General features: G+C 41.7%; 1 protein-coding gene across 2 annotated transcripts in view; it reads left to right on the forward strand.

The window, feature by feature from the left end:
- Window positions 1-23,749, forward strand: part of LOC150083828 (stomatin-like) — a 206,827-nt gene that overhangs the window by 70,915 nt on the left and 112,163 nt on the right. The window contains exon 1 of one of the 2 annotated variants that reach the window (XM_090375799.1): window positions 16,270-16,368. The exons of the other annotated variant lie outside the window; for it this stretch is intronic. Coding sequence (XP_090231925.1) covers window positions 16,326-16,368 — 43 coding nt within the window. The 5' untranslated portion in view covers window positions 16,270-16,325. Of the gene's footprint in view, window positions 1-16,269; window positions 16,369-23,749 lie in introns of those variants that run through there. 2 annotated transcript variants of the gene reach the window in all.

Consider the following 23,749-nt stretch of genomic DNA (forward strand, 5'->3'; position numbering starts at 1 on the left):
TGTAGACGTTGTACTCCCCAAATTGCAGTTCTGCATCCCTTATATCTGTGTGACACCACGTCTCTGATATCCCAACAATATCTGCCTTCGATGTTTTGAGCAATACCTCAAATTCATCAAATTTATTTACTAAACTCCTAAGCATTGGTGTACACGCAAGTATACCTGCACCTGTTTCTATTCTTAGTTACCCTAACACAACCCATGTCTTTACTTGTACACCAATGATTCCCAGCATTCTCTGAAATACCATGCATCTTGTTTTTCAGGCTTCTGCTCATTCTAATAGAAGCAGTGCAAGAATCTCTTTCACCTCTGCCAGTGGCTACTGTCAATCTATTGGTCTTTGTCTCCCCCCCAAGCTAGCAGTTTTCCGCCCCACCTAACACTGCCTCGATAGCATCAGCAAATATTCTTGCACCCTTTCTATTTAAGTGTATCCCATCCCTGTAGAAGCAATCTCTCCTGTTAACAAGTACAGTCCAGGCTGAAAAAAATTCTACCCCTTGAGCCTTGCACAATCTTTCCAGGGCCGAATTGATCGACAAGGCTCTCATCATATACTCCCTCCTATCGTGTCTGGGCAGAATTGCAGACACTTTCAAATTCAACCCTAATTCTCGGCTTTTGTTCAACAGTGACCTGTACTTGTTAAGTAATTCTGCCGGTCTCCTACTCTTAATATTATTAGTGCCAACGTGTACAACTATATCACCTTTTGTGCCCTTAAAAGATGATATTCGCTCTACAACGTCATCAACCTTTGCCCCTGGCAGACATACCATTGTAATAAATAAATTAATTACAATTCCCACGGTTAGCAGGATCCACGGCATGTTACCATGGACCCTGCTTATTGGAATTAAGCAGAAACTATCTTTGCTTCTATCATACTTCTAATCCAAGTAGTCTTGATGAAGGGATGTTAGTCATTTACCACTCGACTATCTTTCCCATCAAGCTTGTTAGAATTTATGCTGGTTCGACGATTAAAAAACCTATGATTAAAAAACCCCAAGACGAAATTAAGAACCTCAGTCCCTCACTTCCCTAGCTTTTACTTCCTTCTTAAAACTCATGTAAGACAGTCCTATGGTCACTCGTTGGCCAACCATCAGTAACTCTCTAGTTAATAATTTGTGTCACCACTAAGACACTACTCAAGTTCACATGAATATTCGATTCCTCCAGTGTTGAGGAGGAAGTAGCAGACTAACCATATCAGTCGATGACTCAATCTCCAGATTCGCAACTATTACGAGGTCAAAAAAAAAAAAAAAAAGATGTTCACGAAAACGGCTTAAATTAATTTCTGATTGAACAAAACTAAATTCTAACTTCCAGTTCATTAAGTTTCTTTCGGTTACAAAGCAACCGAATCATATAAAAACGAAAGATATAACGTCTTAAAAGCCACAAACGCTCTACAAATCATTCAGAATTTAACAATCGACTCGTCTGTAACAGCATCCGTAACTCATCCAAATTGGCACATCCCCAACCGAAATTGCAATGCCCGCGGATAAATTTCTGATAACAGAGCTTCAAACATCGCTAATTACGTAAAAGAGTGTCCAGTCTGACAACTATTTTCGATGGCACTGGCACCTATCCGAACTGGAGCTCTTAGCATGTCCCAACGTCGCTTCTCTTTTGGGGTGATGAGGATAAACTTGGTCCTTTGATTGAAAAATGGGAGTACAATTTAGCGGTGACGAATAAACATAATTGCAAGAGGAGATCAATTAAGAATGAAGGGTAGAGTGCAGCAAAAACCACTGGAAGATCTCAGTAAACTAAGTGAAATTGGTGATGCGAATGATAACATCAGAAGCAATAAAGGGGTTTTTAGTAGATTGGACATAGTGAAAAACTCTTTTTTCCATATGAATATGAGGGGGGGGAGGGTCAGATGGAAAGGAAAAAGTGATCTCTGAAATAACTTTGGTATAGCGCAGAGATGGAAAGAGGGTGCCAATCCAAATAAACATGAAGATTAATGGGTTTGTGAAATAAGAAACATCCGATAAGATATCATGGAGGCGGCAAATATTTTTCTTTTACGCAAATACTGGAGATAGATAGAGGAACGAATCAATAATACAGGATGTGGCAAATTTTAGAACAGTCTGGAACATTCTGGACCCGGTGTAGTAGAAAGGAGAAGCATATTAATTCTGTTTATGTACATGAACAAACAATAGAAACTAAATAAGGAAAAATAATAATTAATTGATAAACCAATGTCACTACTAGTGAGTATTGATAAACCATGAATCACATATGAATCAAGTTTTTTAATTCTCACCTTTCATTTTTTCACCCCGGTACTCTTTTTTTCTTTTTGATGTGAAACATCCTTGGGGGCACCCACACAGTAAATCTGATCGGTCACGAAAAATGTGCTACGGAAGTGACGTCATCCGCAGCTTCTGCCAGAGGCACTTACACGCTCCCACCACTAGTCTGTGCCAAATACTCACTAGTACTGTCATTAGAGCGCGTGACGGATTTTTCGTTGCTGGTACAATATCTCCATTCCTAACCTTTTTGGGACTCGACTGTAACGATACAAATATCTGTCATAACTGCAACAACACAAATATATTTTTTAAAAAATGCTTTTTTCGTCTCGCATTTTCATTACATTCCATTGTAAGGTGCCCCTAACAGCTGAGTATGTCGTTTCAACTACAAGATCGGGTACCTCAATCTACGCTGCTTTCCAGAGACATTTAGATAAGTTGCAATCACAAATATACGTCTCTTACTTTACCTATCATAAATCCATTATATCTTGTCTTCCAGTTGAAATTATGGAAATTTATGAATGATCAATAAAATATTTTGAAAATAAAAGCTCTTTTATTTCTCAATCAATATATACAAAAGTAAATACCTAGAAACGCGAAGGATGTTTCGTGCTCAGCACACGCGCCATTTTTTTTTTTTTTTTGACTACTCCACTACCTTTAGATCAACTTAGGTCAGCTACAAGTTGTGTTAATATTTTCGAAGTCTAGGACTTTCGGAGTGTTTTGTGGTTGTTGTAAAGAGGGCAGGGGGGGAAGAAATAGTATTTCATCTTCGATGGATTAGAGATAAAGGATCCCTCTGAAACTCTTTGCAAAAGAACGGAGTGAGGTTAATTTAATGACCTCATTTTTGCAATTGCAGTCCATATTATGAAGTACATATTATGTAATTTCATTCTGCTTAAGGTCGCTGTCATTCCACTATCAAAGAGACCTAGAATCGATCACGTCGGTCGAATTAGTCAGCATCCAGCGAGTTTATTTCTCAGGAAACTCGAATTTACATCCAAAACAGACAATTGGACCAATCAGTAAACTGGCTTCGAGAGCGCGCGCGCGTTTGTGTGTGTTAAGCACCGAAGCAACTAAGGCTACAAGGCTTCCAAACTATCCCCAACGAGCAGGAACCACTAAACATGAGCTCAAAATTCAAACTGACTGATTTTTTTCTCCACCAATTTCCTCTACTTCTGTTCATTTGATGCTTTTCTCGAAAATTACGAACCGCAGACATTCAGCAAGCCGAGTGCGGTGTACGTTGAAGATCGATCTGCCTGGACACAAACGCTGAACAATTAGATCGAGGTTAACTGGAAGGATTGTCGTCATTTATTCACGAAGTTAAGTGGCCGTGACGAGTACAGCTTCGCACATGTTTCGATGGAGTCGTGTGTTGACAAAGAAACAAGAAAAACATTTCTCAGGACGGTGTGGCAGTTGGAGACTACAAATAAAATGGTAATTGCTAATACCAGTTTCGGCACCTGCTACGGCCATCTCCTCGATGCGCGTGTTGTCTCTCCATCGGTTGTCGTCTAATGAATTGGCGAAGATAACCGAGTAGCATCATTATTCAGCGAGGGGAATGCAGAGGTGTATTCAACTCTGGCAGTAAGCTAGATAATCTTGTAATAGATTATCTTAGATAATCTAATTAGATAATAAAAGATTATCTAGATAATCATTGCCCGATTGCCAAACCTTATAATGGAAAGACGCCTCACACTAACTGCCACAATAACCACTGGAATATTCTAGGAGCCAAACATATGGGAACTGTGCAGCTGGAGAATCCCTCAACCTGGACTGAGGTCAGCTCCAACACTTATAGCCAACCATGACTAGCTATTAGCGAACGTTTTCTCTCCAGGCAGATGCTCACTACAGTCCAAGCAATCGACGGCGACCTCTACAAATTTGCCAAGGATCGCAAATACCGGAGAGAGAGAGAGAGAGAGATCCTTGATGACCTAAACTCAACCAGGCAAACTGCACAGTAATGTCGTAGTATGATAAATTTAGAAAAGGATGTCTGTATAATATTGTATATAATGTCAAAAATACTGTATAATATTTTTATGAATATATTGTGAATAATTTAACTGCAACTTATTATATTGTTGGCCCTGGGGGATGAACCCGAACTTCGATGTGGGCCCGTCCTCAAGGCCTTTATCCACCAGCCAATGTGAATAATAATAATAATAATAATAATACTTTATTTATCCCTATTTTATGTTACACTTTTCTGGGAGATAACAGCAAAAAGGAGGCAGAACACATAAACCAATGGCTTTTTAGGGGGTGTTCCCTTAAAAAATGATGAATATATAAATATACAATTGAAAAATGTACAGTTCTGAAATTTTACAGGTAATGTTCGACAGGAAAGACATAAATAAATTGGAGTGTTTTTATACATTTCTTTACAGAAAAGTTCAAAAAGCACCACTACTTATAACATCATTGTGAACATTTTTACAATTAAATGAGGAGAGAAAAGAAAAATGATGAGATACATGCACAGAAACTATTTGCCAACTGCTTCCTTTAACATTTGTACATTATTTCCATGTTGGTGTTTTTAAAATCCAGGAGTTGAGGGGAAGGTAATTTGAATCAGACACCCCTAGTGATGTGTTCGATTAGTAGTTTCTTGAATTGATTCAGTGAAGTGACGCCTTTGATTTTTGCAGGAAGTTTGTTCCACGTTTTGGCGCCTTCGTATTTTTCTTTCCTGTGGCTTTTCTGAAAAGCGGAACCTTCAGATTTGCTTCATTTCTTAGATTGTACCATATTTCTTCTTCTTCAATGGTTATGAAAAAAGGATCTGAAGAGAGGGGGAAGTCTGCTGTCTTCATAGCATTGTAAACAAGGATCGCCTCGGCTTTCTGCAATAGCTGGTAGATGCTTAGGAGTCTCACTTCCTTGTATCTCCATGCGTTCCAGGGAAAGCCCAAAATTGAACGAATGCATCGATTGAGAATGAAGTTGATTCTCGCGAGGTTTTCTTGGCTGGTGGTACCCCATGAGATGATTCCATAGGTGAGGTGCGGCTGAATTAAAGAGAGGAATACTTGTCTGAGAAGAGAAGGAGACATCCAGGCAGAGGCCCTGGCGAGTATTCCCGCTAGTGACGAAGTTTTGTTTCGTAGGGTTATCATTTGTTTTGCCCAACTTAGCTTATCATCCAGCCAGATTCCGAGAAACTTGGTTTCATTCACCCTTTCAAGTTGTTTTTCTTTGTATGTTCGTCTAAATCAATATTTAGTGGTTTGTTTTTCGTTCTAAGCACCATATATTTTGATTTTTCTGGATTCAGTATAAGCTGATTATTTTGAAGCCAGCTATGCATCACAGAAAGCAAGGCACAGATTTTGAGTTGAAGCTCATTAGGGTCTTTATCTGTGATTAGGATGGAAATATCATCGGCATACGCTACTAGGTGAGAAGATGGAAGAAGAGAGAGAAATTCATTGCTGTATAGAACAAATAGGATATGTCCAAGAAGTGAGCCTTGAGGTACTCCCCTGGAGAAATAACAGACGTCAGAGTATGATTGATTTGTTCTTACAACAAACGGCCGATTAGTAAGGTAGTTTTCAAGGAGAAGGTTAAATTCCCTATCAAGCCATGGTTATTGAGTTTGTTAAGTAGAATAGTATGGTTTATGCAATCAAAAACTTTAGATAAGTCAAGAAACAGTGCTATAGCATAGTGACCCTTTTCAAGACTATCAATAATCCTTGAGCAGAAGTCAACAATTGCAAGATCAGTGGATCTTTTAGAGCGATAAGCATACTGTTGTTGATGGATGAGCTGATTTTCTTCAAGAAAACCCATGAGTCTGCTATGAAAAATTTTTTCGAGTAATTTTTCAAAAACTGAGAGTAGAGCTATTGGGTGAAAGTTGTTGATGGAGTTACAACGGTTTCCCTTTGGAACAGGAATGATTATTGCTTTTTTGAATTGAGATGGGAATTTACCAGATTGAAAGGAGAGATTGAATATATACTGCAGTGACATAAGAATAGAGCTAAGGACCTTTTTCAGCAGAGACGGGGATATTTCATCAAAGCCAGGGGCTCCCTTTTCTTTCAATTGATTCCCTGCTTCTAAAATCTCTTGATCGGAAAGAGGAGCGAGAAAAAATGAGTTTCTCACTGAGTTTCTGGCAGATTCTCTCATTTCATTGTCTCTGAAGTCAAGTTCGTCTTGAAAGAGGTTATTCGTCTTGAATTAAAGTGGTTACAGAAGGCAGTAGCATTCAGCTCGTCATCTGAAATGAGTACCTCGTTTTCAACTACATCTCCAACATAGCTTCGTGATTTCAGTTTCCTTCCCGATAATAGTTTGTTCAAAACTGTCCATTTTTTCTTGCTTGTTATGATACCTGTAAGTTGAGAACTATAGTATTTTCTTTTCTCTGACCGAATGCAGTCCGTGACTTTGTTTCTGTACGTTGTGTATTTAATTTTATCTGCCTCGATTCCTGTTGCTCTAGCAATTCTTGCAAAGTTGTCTCTTTTTTTAACATATTACAAATCTTGTTTGAGAAGAACGAGCATAATTACCCTCTTGGCCTGGTGGCCTTTTTATTCCCTGGGCTCCTGATATATGACACGTATTTTTCATAGCTATTTCGGATATGCTTAAAAAAGCAGTTCGCTGCAATTTCAGGATCACTTGTAGCAAGCACTCCATCCCACGTTGACTGCTGCAGGTCGTGACAAAGCTGATTGAGAGAGTCTGGAGTGATAGATTTGAAAGTATGCATGATCTCTGCTTCATTTATTTCATTTTCGATTACCATTAAGATGGGACGATGATCCGAAATAGTTGTATCAAGTATTGCATACGTGAGAGAGCATTCGCCAATTGTGAAGTCAAGAAGGGAATTGTGGGACTCTCCCATTCTAGTCGGGATATCTCCATCAGAAAGAACAGAGAAACCATTTGAAGTAATGACATCTAGGAGGTCTTGCACCTGAGAGGATGAGCTTTGAACAATGTTAATATTAAAGTCACCAATCAGTAGAAGGCTTAGGGATTTGCTTGTGAAATGAGATAGAGTGTTGTCAAGAGTTACAAGGAAGCTGTTAACTGAAGCTGAGGGAGGTCGGTATAGACACCCGATCACCAAAGAGGCAATGCGGTAAAAGTGAGTTCACAAGCTTGATCAGGCAGATTTGAGATAGGAAAGGCAGAGCATCGCAAATGACTATGCACATGGCCCCTGGCATTCCTGCCGTGAAGGGTACATTGTATACATCCTTTGTACACAATAAAGATTATATATATAATAACTGAGAGTAAAGTGGAGGAGAAATTGTTGAAGATAAATTCAAGAAAGGCACTTAGGTTGGATGGGATCTATCCAGTTATATTAAAGGAGGCAGCAAAGGAAGTAAGGAAACCCTTAGCCATAATTATGAGAGATTCCTTGGACTCAGGGGAGGTACCCATAGACTGGAGATGTGCAAATCTGACACCAATTCACAAAGGAGGATTAGAGGCTGACACAAGTAATTATAGACCTGTGAGTTTAACTTCTGTTCCAGGAAAATTAATGGAAGCACAGGTTAAAGAAGCACTGCAGGATCATCTTGACAAGAATTCAGTTATTGCTCAGACACAGCATGTTTTGTTAAGGGAAAGTCTTGCCTGATCAATTTGATTGGATACTATGATGTAGTCACAAAAGAATTGGATGCAGGGAATAACGTTGATATTATATACTTGGATCTTAGAAAGGCTTTCGATACTGTTGCACATGGAAGACTGCTGCACAAATTGGAGCAGTGTAGCATTGGTGGCAAATTGCTGCTATGGATAAAGGGATGGTTGAGTGGCAGAAGACAGAGAGTGGTAATCAATGGACACTGCTCTTCATGGACTAATGTTATTAGTGGAGTCCCTCAGGGTTCAGTGTTGGGTCCATTATTGTTTTCTGTATTTATAAATGATATTGATGATGGTATATCAAGCTTAATGTCCAAGTTTGCAGACGATACAAAGGTTGGCAGGGTTGTTAAGGACACTACTGACGCTATGCTGCTGCAACAGGATCTGGAAAGGTTGAGCAGATGGGCTGAGAGGTGGCAAACGAAGTTTATCATTGACAAATGTAAAGTACTACATATGGGAAACAGCAACCCCAAAGAAACGTATCAACTCTGTGCTACTACACTGACAGTGGTAGAGAATGAAAAGGACATGGAGGTAATTGTGCAGGCAGATATGAAGTTCTCTGAGCAGTGCAGACGGGCTGCAAGAGTAGCTCATGGTGTCTTATCAATGATATACAGGAATTTTTCTAGTAAGGATAAGGAGGTGAGTATTCCCTTGTATAAGGCAATGGTCAGGCCACACCGTGAGTACTGTATGCAGGTCTGGAGGCCTCATTTCAAGAAGGATGTAGAGCTGCTGGAACGAGTACAGAGAAGGGCAACAAGATTATTGAATGAAACAAAGGGTTGCTCTTACGAAGAAAGGCTTAAGTTTTGCAAATTGCAGTGTCTGGAGACTAGGCACGGCGAGGTGATCTGATAGAGGTGTATAAAGCCTTGAATGGTTCGAGCATGCTCAATGCCAATGGGATTCTTCCTCTTGCTCAGAATAATTACCAAAGAGGACATACATTCAAATTGAGGAAGGGCAGATGTAGGATAGACGTGCGGAAATTTGCCTTTAGCCAGCGGGTATTTGGTTGGTGGAACAGATTTCAATCCCTTGTTGTGGAAGTTGACAGCCTAAATAAATTTAAGGCTCAGCTGGACAGGTATTTCGAACGAACAGAGGGGTGAAATGGAAGTGGGTTTTCTTTTTTTTTTTTTTTTTTGGCTGATGCTGCATAAGCTTGCTTTCTTGCATCATAAAAAAAAAAAAAAAGTAAAGTGCAGCCATTATCAACCCACTGCAGGATGGAAGCCTCCTCAACAATTCATGCTGAGGGAATTGGACCATAATCTGCCACGCTGGTCCAGTGCGGGGTGGCAGATCGACCGTATTCAGCAGTCAGGGGCTTGAACCCCGGTCTACTCAAAGAGCGTGTGCTACTGCACTCCCGCCCCTGCCCACTCGGCTACGGAGGCCGCGCTTGCATCATATGACTCTACTAATGCTAATGCATCACGGAAAATAAGAGGAAGTTTGCAACCCGACAAATCCAATCCCACCCTAACCAACCCAATGTACACTGAAAGGACAGAATTCGTGGGAACCTGGTTCCTGGGCAACATGACGTTCGTCACTCTATGGACGAACTAGCGAGATGGGTGACAGTGGCTTGGCAGGTATATAGGTACACTGCATTCACGAAGACGGTAATTCGATGTCAGTGTGGATAAACGTCGTGAGTTAGTCGACTTTCAAAGAGGGATGATTAGCGGGTGCCCGACGCATGGAACACTATCTCGTAGGTGGTACAGAAATTGCACTATCCCCGTTCGATAGTATCAAGAGTGTATCGGGAATACGCCATTTCAGAAATGACATCTCATCGTGGACAGCGCTGTGTAATTAAGTGTAAGTGTGTACTTTAATCAGGGTGGCTCCCAGGTAAAACTCAACTCCACCTTGAAAAATTGTGAATGTGTAGAGTCTCTATAAAGCGGGCCTGGAAGAGTATGTTGAATTACCTGGGTTGAGTTTTACTGTAGAGTAATTCGCGAATGAAATGCTACACCCACCGGGGGTACTGCAATACCAGTTGGTGACAACAATCCCGCTCCCTGATTGCCCATACCAAGACCGCGCTGTGGGCGGAGAAAAGTGGTGAATGAATGTGGCCGTCTGTCTCGTATTATTTCAGCCAACCAGAGAGCGACAGTGGCCCAAATCACCGCCGACTTCAACGAGGAAGGTGCCAGAAACGTCTCCACAATACCATCAGGCGGTCATTAGCCGCAATCGGTTATGGGAGCCGCCGACCCACTAGAGCCCCACTGCTAACACCACGAAACAGGACTCTGCGACTCAAGTGGGCAAAAGAACATTGGCACTGGACCTTGGACGAGTCTCCTGGTGTGAAGAGTTCCGTTTCCAGTTATTTCGAGTGGACGAGAGAGTGCGTATCTGGCGGAAATTGCACGAAACTATGCACCCGTCATGTTAATGAGGAACTGCTCAGGCAAGTGGACGGTCGGTAATGGTCTGGGGCTTGTTCAACTGGCATACATTGGGACCTCTGGTACGGCTAGACGCATCTCTAAACGGTCCAGGTTACATGTCCATCATTGCAGACATCTGCATCCCTTAATAGTCATCATCCACCCACAGGGCAATGGATCCTTGCAGCAGGACAATGCGTCTACCCACAGAGCAGTCGTGACAAGAAGATGGTTCGAAGAGCATTTCGCAGATTTTACCACCATGGAATGACCTCCCCGTTCTCGGACATGTATCCTGTGGAGGTTCATGTTCACAGCATCCCAAAGATGCTGTGGGAAGGTCCGTTCCAGCTTTGGATCCTCCACCCAGGAATGCCACGGAATTGTGGACAGTGGTGCAGCAAGAATGGATGAAAATACCTGTGGAACGCCTTCGTGAACTAGTGGATTCAAAGCCTCGCCGTGTGACTGCCTCTATCCGGGCGAAAGGTGGGCCTACCCGTTACTAGGTAGGTATCCCATGATTTCTCCACTCAGTGTACAACCTGTTTTGCTCCCTACAAAACATGAAAATTATGCTTATTTCGAGATTATAAAATTACTAATGCCATTATGGCCTTTTCAAAACGATGAAAAGTTTCTCTTCCTCTGTTGTGTTCGTCGGGCTGCAAGGTTTAAACTACCAAACAAAAGTAATAGTTTAATTCTCATAGCAAGAGAACTTTGCCTTTATCACAAGTAGGACCATAAAGACGACTCCAAAGGACTGATTCTTGAGTTATCTCATCAAGCACAGGCTGCTTGATAAACTATTTATACGATATAGAGCCCTCGTTGCTAGCACTGTTGGTAGGACCACCGAATTCCATCGATGACGGGAGGAATTTTTATGGGCCTTTTTCGCAACGTGGCTGAGTTAGTCGATCTCTGACGAGGGTAGCATGGTTTTTTCTACCGGAATCTTGGGTTTATATATATATATATGTATCTTTATTGCATTTAGCGAATAGTTACCTGGTACATGGCTTGTCCAGAAAACAAAAAACCGACCTCAGAACACACGCAATTTACAGACAATATACACGGAGCAACATCCCGTGTTTCTTGTTTTCGTCCCGGATTTTCGTCCAGCAAACAGACCATAAAGCATGCAATTTGCAAACACAATATACTTAAAAAGCACGCACGTGCGCGCACACACACACACACAGCAGCCGAAAACCAAGATAACTCCCTATACATAGTTTCAAATATACACAATTATGTCTGCAAATATACATAGTTATATCAATTAATTTACAAAAACTGTTATATTAGGGTAACTTGGTAATTTCTTACTATTATGTGTAAATTGTGTTCTCTGGTCGGTTTGCCTGTTTTCTGGAAGAAAAAACTACAATTTATTGGGGGGAAAAGTCTTGCTATCTACGCCTGAGCCAGACTAACTCAGCCACGCAGTGAAAAAAGTCCATTCAAGTTCCTCGCGTCGTCGATGGGATTCGAACCCGGACGTTTTCCACCCGGTGTCGGGTGGACAGTGACGATACCGCTGTGCTTCAGACAATTAATATCCAAAGTATATCCACAAGAGAACAGGAATTGATCGACAAAACGAAGAGAACAAAATGTTTTTCATGAACCTTTTATTGTGAACAGTGTCGCCGAAGGCGAATATTTGATATTATAGGCATCCTGGCATGCAAATTCCGAGTATCCAATAGAAATCGATCTGTCATCTGCAAGAGCCACACATTATGCAAATTATTCATGCCTAGAAAAAAACGTATGCAACCATATTACTTCATTCCCGTTTTTTTGGCTTGCTCAATGGGATTGCCACATCTCTAGTACTCAGTGTGGCAAGTCATCGTCGATTAGATGATTCTTTGAGATGGCGGGCCGTTGGATGACTTGAAGCCAGGCAGTCGTAGGCGAAAGTGGCACGTTGGTATAATGTGTCACGCAGTTTTGTCTCGGAACTATCGATGCAGTTTCAGGAAACATTACAAGAAGAGCTAGCCAAGGTCGCCCGAGGGCTACATCAACCAGAACAGACCGCTATTTGGCTCTAACAGCAAGACGGAACCCCGAAGATGTCCTGTCATCAACTGTCTCTTGAAGTGCTGCTGCCAGAGGTGAAAACATTTTGAACCAGACTGTGTTACGAAGGCTCAAATCAAGTGGACTCTACGCAAGGAAGCCAGTGACTTCTCCCATTAACCATAAACCACCGGAGAACTCGTCAAAATTGGTGCCATGAACATGTGACTTAGACAAATGGAGTACATTTCTGTTCTCTGATGAGTCCAGTTTTAGCTTACAAACAGATTTCAGACGTTATTTCATCTGGAGACAACGAGGAATGCGGTACCATCCCTCCAACATCAGAGAAAGGGACACTTATGGTTAAGGTGGCATTCTCGTGTGGGGAAGAATAATGATCAATGGCCGCATCCCCCCCTTTATGTTTTTGATAGGGATACCGAAACTGCGCAGTGGTACCGAGAACAGATCCTCAAACCCTATGTGCGACTTTTTAGGGGTGCGATTGGCTCGATTTTCTTTTCATGCACGACAACGCACGCCACTGCACAAAGAGCTCAAATGGTGGAGGAATATCTTAAAACTGAAGATATCCAACGACTGCCGTGGCCAGCAAACTTAAATCCGATCGAATATATGTGGGACGCCCTTGGGCGTTGCATGGCACGCCGACAGCTAGCTCCTCTCGGTTACCTGGTGAGCTAAGGTCTGAGCCGGTGGAAAAATGGGATTTGTTCCAAAGAATCTTATAGACACCCTTCTATCGAGCATGGTTCACCGCTGTCAAGCCTGTTTAGCCACTGGAGGGAATTACACGTCGTACTGCTATCATGTGACCGTGTTTTCGAGTATCTTGTATCAACTTCTGTAATGTGACCTTTTTGGTAATTCTTACACAACCCCTATAAATAAATGTCCCTTATATCTGTACGAAGTTTCTCGCTGTCTCCTCATTTCATCACCTCTATGGTACACCACCGTGTCAAATTTTGTCCCGTTTCATCGCAAGCTTACACCACGTTTTTTACGTGTTCTGTTAATTTTGTCCAGCAGTAACTTTACATAACTTTAGTATGGTATAAGATGCGTACCAAACCATCGAGTACAATATTAGCAAACAGTCAGAAATGCAAAGTACGATAAGAGTTCTTCATGACTTGGTTATAAGTAAACATGCTGCTAGAATTCGTTAAGAGGGGAAATTCACCAAAGAGGAGTCAGCTTACGAAATGTGGTTTCAACAGGAGGGTGCTATGGCACATACCACAGGACTATCCACTGGCACTTTAAAGGAAATGTTTTAAAATGCATTATGTCTCGTTTGATAATATATTATTGGCCACTACAATCAGCAGACTTATCTGTTTGCGATTTCTTTTTAAGGATTTATTAAAATCCAAAGTCGAAGGTAAACACCCACTTGAACAATCGAACCAAAACATTCAGGATGAAACTAAAAGAAACATTACACCAGAAACAGTACACAAAGCGATGGTGACTGAGGAATGTAACATAAATGCTTTGATATATATTATTACTGTAAACTAATCATAACTATAAATGTCTTCTCTAATTTGCGTAGAAGACATTTCAATTTTAAAATGGGTAGCTGCTGTTGTTCACAAAAGCAGAAATCTTTGCAGATGTACAGGGGTACATCTACAACGATTTCAGATTTTGCTATATGTATATCATTATTCATACCACGGTTTTATTTTGGAAATCTCAAAAATATGCTCGAAAAAGCTCGAAATCTCAAAAATTCTACGCGTAGAATGTGTGTGTATGTGTGTATCGAGAGCCAAACCAAATTAAGACTACACGTAGTCAGTATATTTTTTTCTATGTATTCATTGTATTCTATGGTCGATTTGATTTGTCTGTTTGTTGGAAGAAAAACTGGAGTTTCCAGAATTAAAAAAAATGCAACCATTGCCTGAGACCGATTAAATCAGCCGCGTGCAAAAAATCCACAAAAATTCCTTAAGTCAATGACGGGATTCGAACTTGGGTCTTTTTCACCAGTGCATCAGGAAAACGATGATTATAACCATTGTGTTACTGCACGGGCTTTGACAGAAAGTAGAAGAAAGCAAACAGTTTCAAGACAGGGAAGAGAGAAAGAGAGAGAGAGAGAGAGAGAGCATGCAAACAAACAAAGTCTGAAGATTGATAGAGTTTGGCTTCTTTCTGAATCAGGAGAAGCCAGACTATCAGCCTTATAATATCAACTTTGGCTGAGGAGTGCCGGGAACTCAACCACGATGTCCACCATTTTTTGAGGTCTCATTGGTGGGTAATTAGGCAATGCAAGACGGAATGGCAGTTAACTCACGTAAATTTTCCCTATCCATAAAATAACGTTCTATAGATACATTAGCACAAGGCTGTCTGCTCTAGATTTTTGTTTTAACTCCGAAACATTGAGAGTATTATAATTAATCTTTAATCTTTAATCTTTAATCTTTGTTGTATATAAACATGGTATATACAATAGACCCTTCACAGCAACAATGCCAGGGGTTTAATACAAGTATGTAATTGTATTGTTTAGGACCACCATGAGTTATAGACCTTGTTATTTGTGTGTTAGTTAAGGAAGGTTGGTTACACAAGGTACATGGAGGTTACCGATTTTAACCATTTTTTCCCATTATGTGCTCGACCATAGTCTTCGTGGGTAGCACAGTTGGTAAGATCGCCGTTCTCCCCACACCAGGTGGGAAAGACTTCAGTTCGAGTCCTGTCGATGACGTGAAGAATTTTCATGGGTCTTTCACCCAACGTGGCTGAGTTAGCTGAAGTAGCATGGTGTTTTTGTCTAGAAACCCGGGTTTTTCGTCCAGCAAAGAGACAATCGACCTCAGAACACACGGAATTTACAGACATACACGAAGCAATATGGCCTCAATCCCTGATGCTCCTAAAAGTCTACAACAACAACTCGACCATAAAAGAAACACACCGACGTTAACTTTATTTTATTTATGAGGCTAAAGTCCCCTGAACCCAGTGGTGTGAGCAAATACAGCAAATCAAATTTCGTGGTTCCCGAAAATGTTGGGCAGCATATTTAGGTGAAAGCAAGATCAAGGAATCATGGCTCGAATTTTCAACGTTTGCAACGCACTCTTCGGACTAAGCAGATTTTAGATCGTGTAAACGCAAAATCTTGCGCACCTCAGAGAAATTTTAAACATCATTGTTAACAGTGGATGTCCATCCTTGTCGTTAGTTAACAGTGGTAGCAGCTGAAATAAAAGAAGAATCAAAGAGCGAGGCGGTCTAAGAATCTTTGATGTGCAAGTTTAAAAAGATCTCCTGAGAAGGAGTCTAATTAAGCACTCGTTTAAAAAGTGACATTGCACAGAAGTCGAACTGTCACAAATGAACTTTGACAGTTCTCTGAAAGAGCGCAACAACGTTTTGCTGCAGACATTATAGTGAGGGGTAACAAACGGAAGGTGCTATCCTTCTAGGAGAGGTCGTCGGGAATGTAAAGGTGGACGCTTCGGAGAACACAGTCGTCCGATATACGTAAGATCGTTTCGCTCCGGAAACCTCCAACCAGGGAGGCTGCAGTTGGCAGCGTTCCACCATGCGGTGTCACATATCCGCATGCGACGCGCAGCATCCGATCTGATGGCGGGATAGACAGGGATGCCGCATGACACGAGCGAAGGGCGCCAAAGAGGGCACATTTCCGAGCTGTTTAAATTTATCCGACTTCCGGACTCTCAGCTACGCGAGTTCTTGGCAGGGGATGGATAAGTTTCATCTTTTCCACCGTAAGATGGATACCTACGCTGTTAGTGCTGCCGAGCCCGCCTCGCCGTTGGAGTCCCCGAGGTACTCGATGCAGCAGCCGTTCCCTCCTCCCTGGGAGACGTATCCGGGCGGTAAGTCCAATCATTTTGTCACGATGCTCGGTATTCCCTCGTAGCAAGCGCAATCTCTACATCAAGGATGTAGAGACAGCTCTAAAGTATATATAAAAAAGGGCCTGTGTCATCTGCAACGAGATATTAATCACTGCGCAAAAGTTGAATTTGTTGCCACCAGGGAAGGCTTCTGCAGTGATGTGCAAGCATTAAAAATCATTGAGATTAGTTTAAAATTTAAAGGAGCTGCGATGTGCACGGATTGCTTGTGGAGACAACTGTCCACCCTTTCCAGTCCCCACATGATTAGGGGACAGTGTGCATCACGCCCCCCCCCCCACAGATATTTCTACATCTGGGGTGGTGAACGTCCAAGATTTAACCTATTTCCACTGAAAGACTTGAGAAATTCAGTTTTATAGATTTAATCAATGTTTATGTGATAACTACCGAATAATCAAGGAAATAGAGAGTATTTTTGACGAGTTTGCTGAACTACACTACTCGACAAAATTAAAAGAACACTTAGAAAACGATGTGTAACTCGTGCAGCTGCGATAAAGCGGGAAAAAATTTGGTATGGTGGTAAGGGTACCATAGAATAATGATGAAATTAGGAGACAGAGAGAAACTTCGGATAGGTATAAGGGACATTTATAGGGGTTTTATAAGAATTACCAAAAATGTCACATTATAGAAATCAATACAAGATGCTTGAAAATATGGTCACTGGACAAACAAGCCTAACAGCGGTCAACCATGCTCGGCGGTGAATCATGCTCGATATAAGTGTGTCTTAAGATTCTGTGGCAAAAAATCCCATTCTTCACCAAGTGAGTAGTGACCTAGTAGTTGCCTGTCGGCGTGCAATGGGATGCCCAAGAGCGTCCCACACATATTTGATGGGATTTAAGTTTGGTGAATGCTGGCCATGGCAGTCGTTGGATATTTTAAGTTTCAAAATATTCCTCCACCACTTGAGCTATATATGCAGTGGCACATAGAGTTCATTTCTTTCCAGTGCATGGAAAGAAATTCTGCACCCCTAAAAAGTCTCATATGCGTTCGAAGTTACTCTGAGCAGGTTACTCGGTACCACTGCGCAGTTACGGTACCCCTGTACATAAAGAGGGGTGGCTGTTGTTCATTACTTGCTCCACACCCTCCACCGTAAGTGCCCCTTTCCTGATGTTGGAGGGATGGTACTGGATTCCTCGTTGTCTCCGGATGAAATAACGTCTAGAATGTCTTTGTAGGGTAAAACGGGACTCCTATTTTATTGTGATATTGTCTTCAGCGACAGTGTTCGCAGTAAAATATTCATGAAAAACATTTTGTTCTGTTAATTTTGTGGAGAGTGTAGTTTACAAATGTTTGTTCTGCGGTAATGCTACCAAAGTACTTCAATGAAGAATACGATGTAAACGTAAACAAGAAATTTCTGCTTAACTAAATATTAATCTTTATCACCAATTCTGTTGAGCAGATAAGTGATGCATACAACCATGTGATTTTTCCGATTACTTATCTATGCACTACTTGATCTTGTAAGCACGAGGATGAATAAAATGAAAAGAGAATTTCATGTATCGAAAATAAATTACGTGCTACGCCCATAATATTATCCAGTATCATAAAAAGATTTACATGGCTTGATGGTCAATAGTGTTCAACGACTTCTGGCAATATCTTTCTCCCGAGCTGTAACTAACATCTTTTCAATCGGTGTTTCCAGGGATTTTGATTCAATTGATCATAAAATAAAATTATTTTATTTTATGATCAATTATCAAGATTTGTTTATGATCAAGATTTGTTCTGTACCAGAACCCATCCTCAGAGGATAGATTCCGGCAAGGTTCCCGAAACGAGACACTCAAGTCAAGTGAACCCAACTTCGGCGAAGTCCGGACGGTCTGTGACAGCGAAATCATCTGCTTGCACCTTCACGATGGTGGGACTGTTAGTAATCCTGGGTATAACCACCATGCACAAGCGCACCGTGGGTGACCACTCAGGTGTGAACCAACGTAATTAGGGGTCGAGGTGTGACACCCACACCACACGGAGGAATGGCGCCCCTCTGTGTTACCAGGCAATACTAAGTGGTAGATGACTCTCATCAACTTTGCTTATTGGAGGCTTGAAGTGGTAGCAACACATGTTTACTCTCCAGAGCTAAGTTCCGGTCAACTCTCCTCCATTTCTTCCAGCATGCAGTATGATTGATGTCTTTTGAGGTTACGTTGAACATCATGGCAAGATCCAAACTTCCTTATATTTCGAGTGAACAGCTCTAAAACGTGTTGGAAGGCCAGCCGCTAGTTAGAACACCGGACCGAACCTATTGGTAACTCTCTAGGAGGCTTCCGAATCAGCTAGGGTATAATCTTGCTGCCAGATAGTGACTGGAAGGAGTCTGAGTATAAGGTATAAGGTATATTCGGGTCAAATTGGCACCTGGAGTTTCTCCCATCTCCGGGTACCCACATTGTATCGGAAACAGAACACTCTCAAGCCAGAGATTTAAAAGTGTGTGGTTCGTGGATTGTGTAAGATGTGTTGTGCCCATTGTTCCTCTGGCTTATTGGCCGCCGGGCCCCTATTGGGAACCGACGTTGCCCATATCCCGCCACGTGGAGGCTAGCCAGGTGTTACCAGCAGTGATACTCTGAAGGTCCTGCCATTTACTTTCCTGGGATTTCAGTGGCAAAGAACTAAAAAAAAAAAAAAAAAAAGTGATCGCGGTTGACTTAGGTAAGATTTCATTAGAGAGCTCTGCGTGGGGTTGTACACTGAAAGTACGAGTTCTAGGCGCCTAAAAGGCCGGGCAAAATTTTGTTGTAATTTAAGTTTGGACGTGTGGGATGAACGCTGTGTAAGAGAAAGCATTGTGAGGGGAGACTGAAGACTGGGGGGATGAAGTAGGAAGAAGGGGATCGATAGTGAAAGTCACCCCCGTTTTTTGTTTTTTTTTTCTTTTTTTCAATAGGGTATGCCCATGCCGTACCAGAGTGAAAATTTGAGGAGGCAAGAAGAGGGAAACTTCTCCTCCCGCCTGGGGGAGTTGGAAGAAAAGATCTGCTCAAGGGAAAGCGGATTAAGAGTCGCTAATAAGCCGTCTCTATATCAAGGTCACCATAGTAATCCATGTCCAGGTCTTGTCTATTTGGGGGGAAGACTGGGGAGTCCCGTCCGAGAGACAATAGTAGTGAGGTTAGGGTCGGAGATAGTCCAGTATTCCGTGGGAAAAACAAGATTCTGTACTTGGGTCCTTTGCAGGAGCTTTCGTTGGTGGAGTGGGTCATTTGTTCCTTCTGTCTGTGCCTTCCTTTGGGACAAAGTCCCACCTTTGGTTACATATTGTGATTTTTAAAATAGGGTATTCTTTAGTCTTTGGAGGAGGGACCAGAGAGAGCCCATCCCTGCATGATTGACATCAGACACCAGTAGACGTTTGTCTGTTCCGATGTGAGTTCATGGGATCAGGGGTTCCATGTTAGGGTCCTCATATATGGAGAGTGCTTTGTGTTGGTATTCGCTGTTGGGGTTGTGCTCTGTCCTCAGTTCTGATGTACAGTGGTAATATAAGCCAAGATTATGGCGGTGGGAGGGTCCTTCGTCTGTAAAAGAGTTCCTGTGCGAAGTTGGTAAAGGCATTATATATCTCGCTGAATTCCAAGAGGTAATGCTCTTGGTCCTTTGGATTAAAGTGTATTTTGGTAATTAATACACATCTTAGGTCTTCGTATATTGGGCAAGTATACATTAGATGTTTCCAGGTCTACGGGAGCCCAAGAAGCATAGGGTATTCTCTTTTAATCCCATTGTTATTAACTTTCCTCTGATGGCTCTATGCCCAGTTAGTAGGTATGAGGACAGTAGGCCTGGGGAAAGCCAGACCGGCATTTCTGGATGAGTTTTTCTGAGGTCTGGAATGAACGTTTTGGTAATGGCGCCCTTTGTGTTGTCATTCCAGCGCTGCCAGAGGTCATGTAAGTATTCGGTCAAACGTCGGATTTTCATTTTGCGGTTGTTTGCTGTGTTTGAGGTGAAGTCTCGGAAAGTGGTAGCCTTTCCTCTGGTCAGGTTGGTTAGGATGCCAGAACGTACAACCTCCAGGTCCAGGTGGGAGAGGCCCCACCTGCAGAGCGTGGGTGCTGACCATGAAGCAGGCTCGAGAAGTTGTCAGTAACATTGTCCTCTGGATCGTTTCTAGCTTCTGTTGATTGGAGACCATTGTAGTTTTGTTGTACCAGACTGGAACGGCATATGTAATAGCGGGTAGAAAGACCCTGTTGCAGACTAGAGTGAGGGTTCTCCTTTTGAGCCCTTAGTCTTTCCTGGTAATCCTGGCAAACAGTGAAGTATAGTTTTTAATTTTCCTCTGCAGATACTTGAGGAGCAGTTTAAAAGTAAAGTTAAATCCAGCAGGAGACCCAGGTATTTAAGCTGGGTATCCATTCGAACTATTTTATTTTGAATCTTTTTTGTGGTGATCTGTTTGGGTGCAGATGTCCCTTTAGTAAGACTGAGCAGGTTTTAGCGGCAGAGATTTGTAGGTTGTGCTCAGTTGCCCATTCCTGTAGGGTTTCGAGGGCGCCGGCAGCAAGCATCAAGGCCAGGTCATCAGCATAAGCCAAAGATGTAACGTTTCCTAGGTCTTTTTGCAGGAACTCGTCAAGTACCATGTTCCATAACATGGGGCCGAGAATTGAGCCCTGTTGACAGCCACTGTGCACTTGCCATGCGACTTGAGCGTATGGGGCTCTCACGGTTATTTTCCTGTGCGAGAGATACTGTGCAGTGCATTTAAAGATATTTGTAGGGAGACTTGCCCTTCTGAGCCTTGCCAGAACGCTCGGCCATCAAAGGGTGTCGAACGCCCCGGCAAAGTCGACAGAGATGACAAGGAAATATTTTTGTTCACAGGCGTTGGCTGCATTTATAATTTGATCCAGGGCATCAGTAGTAGATCTGTCTTTCTTGAAGCCATATTGGTTGTCAGAGAATAGGTTTGCTTCTCAATTCTTTGTTTCAACATGTATTCGAATACTTTACTTATGACTGATAGTAAGGCAATTGGACGGTAAGATTCTGGTAAGTCTTGTCTTTTGGACGGATTTTTTTTACGATTAGACGGACACTCACTGTACGCCAGTCGAGCGGGAAGCAGCCTTCTCGTTTTATTCGCCATCACTACAGTTTTCAGCGTTAGTGATGGCGAATCTCTGTTCAGTGGTTGAACAGGTTTAAGAAGAGCTGCGGATGTATTCGATGGCTTTTCTTTATGATTTCAGGTTCTAATTGGTTGAGGCCTGGAGTCTTTCTAATTTTTGTTAGATGGGCGGTGAGGTGTAATTCCTGTTCCAAGAAGGGTTCTTCAGTCTGAAGTGTGAAGTAGTTTTCATTCCTTTTGCATAGTTGGAACTGCTACAGTGTTGAAGGATTTAATCCTGGTCATGGAAAAGACAGAAATGTGTTATTGCTAGAGCACGTTCAGCAAGAGCCACAATTGAGAAAACAAAGGAAATCGCTGGTGTGTCGAAAGAAATCATCTGAAAAGTACAGTATATAATAAGTGGAAGGCGAAAGGAGAATCGGTACTCTAAGAACCAGAAGGATTCTAAAGCAAACTGTGCATCAGAATAGAAGGTGATCCAGTGTACAGCAAATAATTAAAAATTGAATTTTGCAAAGAAGTTAAAGGATCTGGAATTTGGTACTTGTGTGCCTATACAAAAGCTTTCTGTAAAAATCGAAAGATCCGACTGGAGTTACTAGTCAATACCAAGACTGGGCTGTGGGACAGCGAAAAAAAATCACGCGATTTGACGAGTCTTGATTTATACTTTTTTATAAAATAGGGGTATGGTGAAAGTGTAACTTGAAGTTCATAAAATGATCCACAGTATCTCGTGTCCACCACAAAACAGTCAGGATGGTACGTGGTACGTTATCACTTCCAACCATGGAAATAATAACGTGCCATGGTATAATCTATTAGTATGTACTCGGTCCGCTTATACCGTAAAATGGTCGTGTTACCTTTAATGAATATCCTTCTGTCGTATCGGGGGTATATTCTATTAGTACGGACTGGGTGCTCATATAGTAAAATGGTCGTGTTACCTTCAGTGAATACCTTTCTCTCGTATAGCAGAATTTCACCTTTGACTCAGATTGCGATGGACGCTTTCAAAATGCCAATGCAACACTCCCCTTTGCAAAAATTGAATCTGAATGGTTCGAGAAATATTCCGAAGATTTCCAACATCTACGCTCCTCGCCTAATTATCCAGTTTTGAATCCAATTGAGAATGTCTGCGATATGTTGGAAAAGGCATTTCGGTTTCTCAGTTCTCTAGGAACCACAATGCGGCATGCTGACAAATATCCTGGTGGAAGATTGGCGAGATCTGGAGCAAGACTCCTTCAGATACCTAGTGGAATCCATTGTGAAATACGTTTGTCTTAATTAGTGAAACAAAACAGTCCACTAGGTATTGAATAAAGGTTTTACTTTTTGGCCAGTGAGTGCAGATGCTACACGCTAAGCAAGTAATGCAGGAAATAACTAGCCAAAATTACCAAAAATTAAACTTTATAACATTACAGAATTAAATTTACAAGATATTTAAACAAATTAAGGAAAAACAAAAATTTGTCTATCACACTCTTAACCCAAACTTCCTTTAATCAATCCTCTTGAATATAATACAAAATAAAAAATTAAAATAAACTTCTGCAACATATCAAGATATGTATCCCACAGAAAGAATGGTCCGATAACTGTCAGAAATCATTTAGCACCACATGGTAATGTTTGGACGCCCATAAAAGCATCTCTGATTCTTTCACCTGTCTCTTTGGGATCGTGTGGTCACAGGAATGGATGTTGCGCCTCTTGATAAATTCTTCTACGCGAAAAACAGCTTCGTCCAACCATGACAACAAGAACGTCGTTTATAAACTGCAGGCCAGTTTTCCATCCATCCAAGCATACCTTTTTCCCAAACTCTAATCTTCTGTCAGTCCTCCACCGATAGTCTCTGCGTGTAATGCGATTTCCAGTCACTTCAGTTCCTTCGCTGGAATACTCTACATAGCCTGATACTTTATTCCAGTTTTCCCTCCTCACACATATTGTCTAATGGATTTTTTGGGAAAGCTTCTTCTGAGGGGCTCTTCACTTGCCAGCACATTGTCTCCAAACATGATTGAAATTGTCATATTAGGGTTAGCCGAAAACGACCTCGTCCACCCTTGTGCATTATGTTTAAAAATTGCATTTTTTCTCTGGTTAGTTTGACTGTTTTGTTGTTTTTTTTTTTTTTTTCTTCTGTCCTATGCAAAAAAAAAAAAAAAAACCGAGTTTAGAGAGGGGGGAAAACCTCCC

This window comes from Mastigoproctus giganteus, chromosome 6 (genome assembly GCF_048544385.1).
Source record: "Mastigoproctus giganteus isolate SK-2022 chromosome 6, ASM4854438v1, whole genome shotgun sequence".
Lineage (NCBI taxonomy): Eukaryota > Metazoa > Arthropoda > Arachnida > Uropygi > Thelyphonidae > Mastigoproctus > Mastigoproctus giganteus.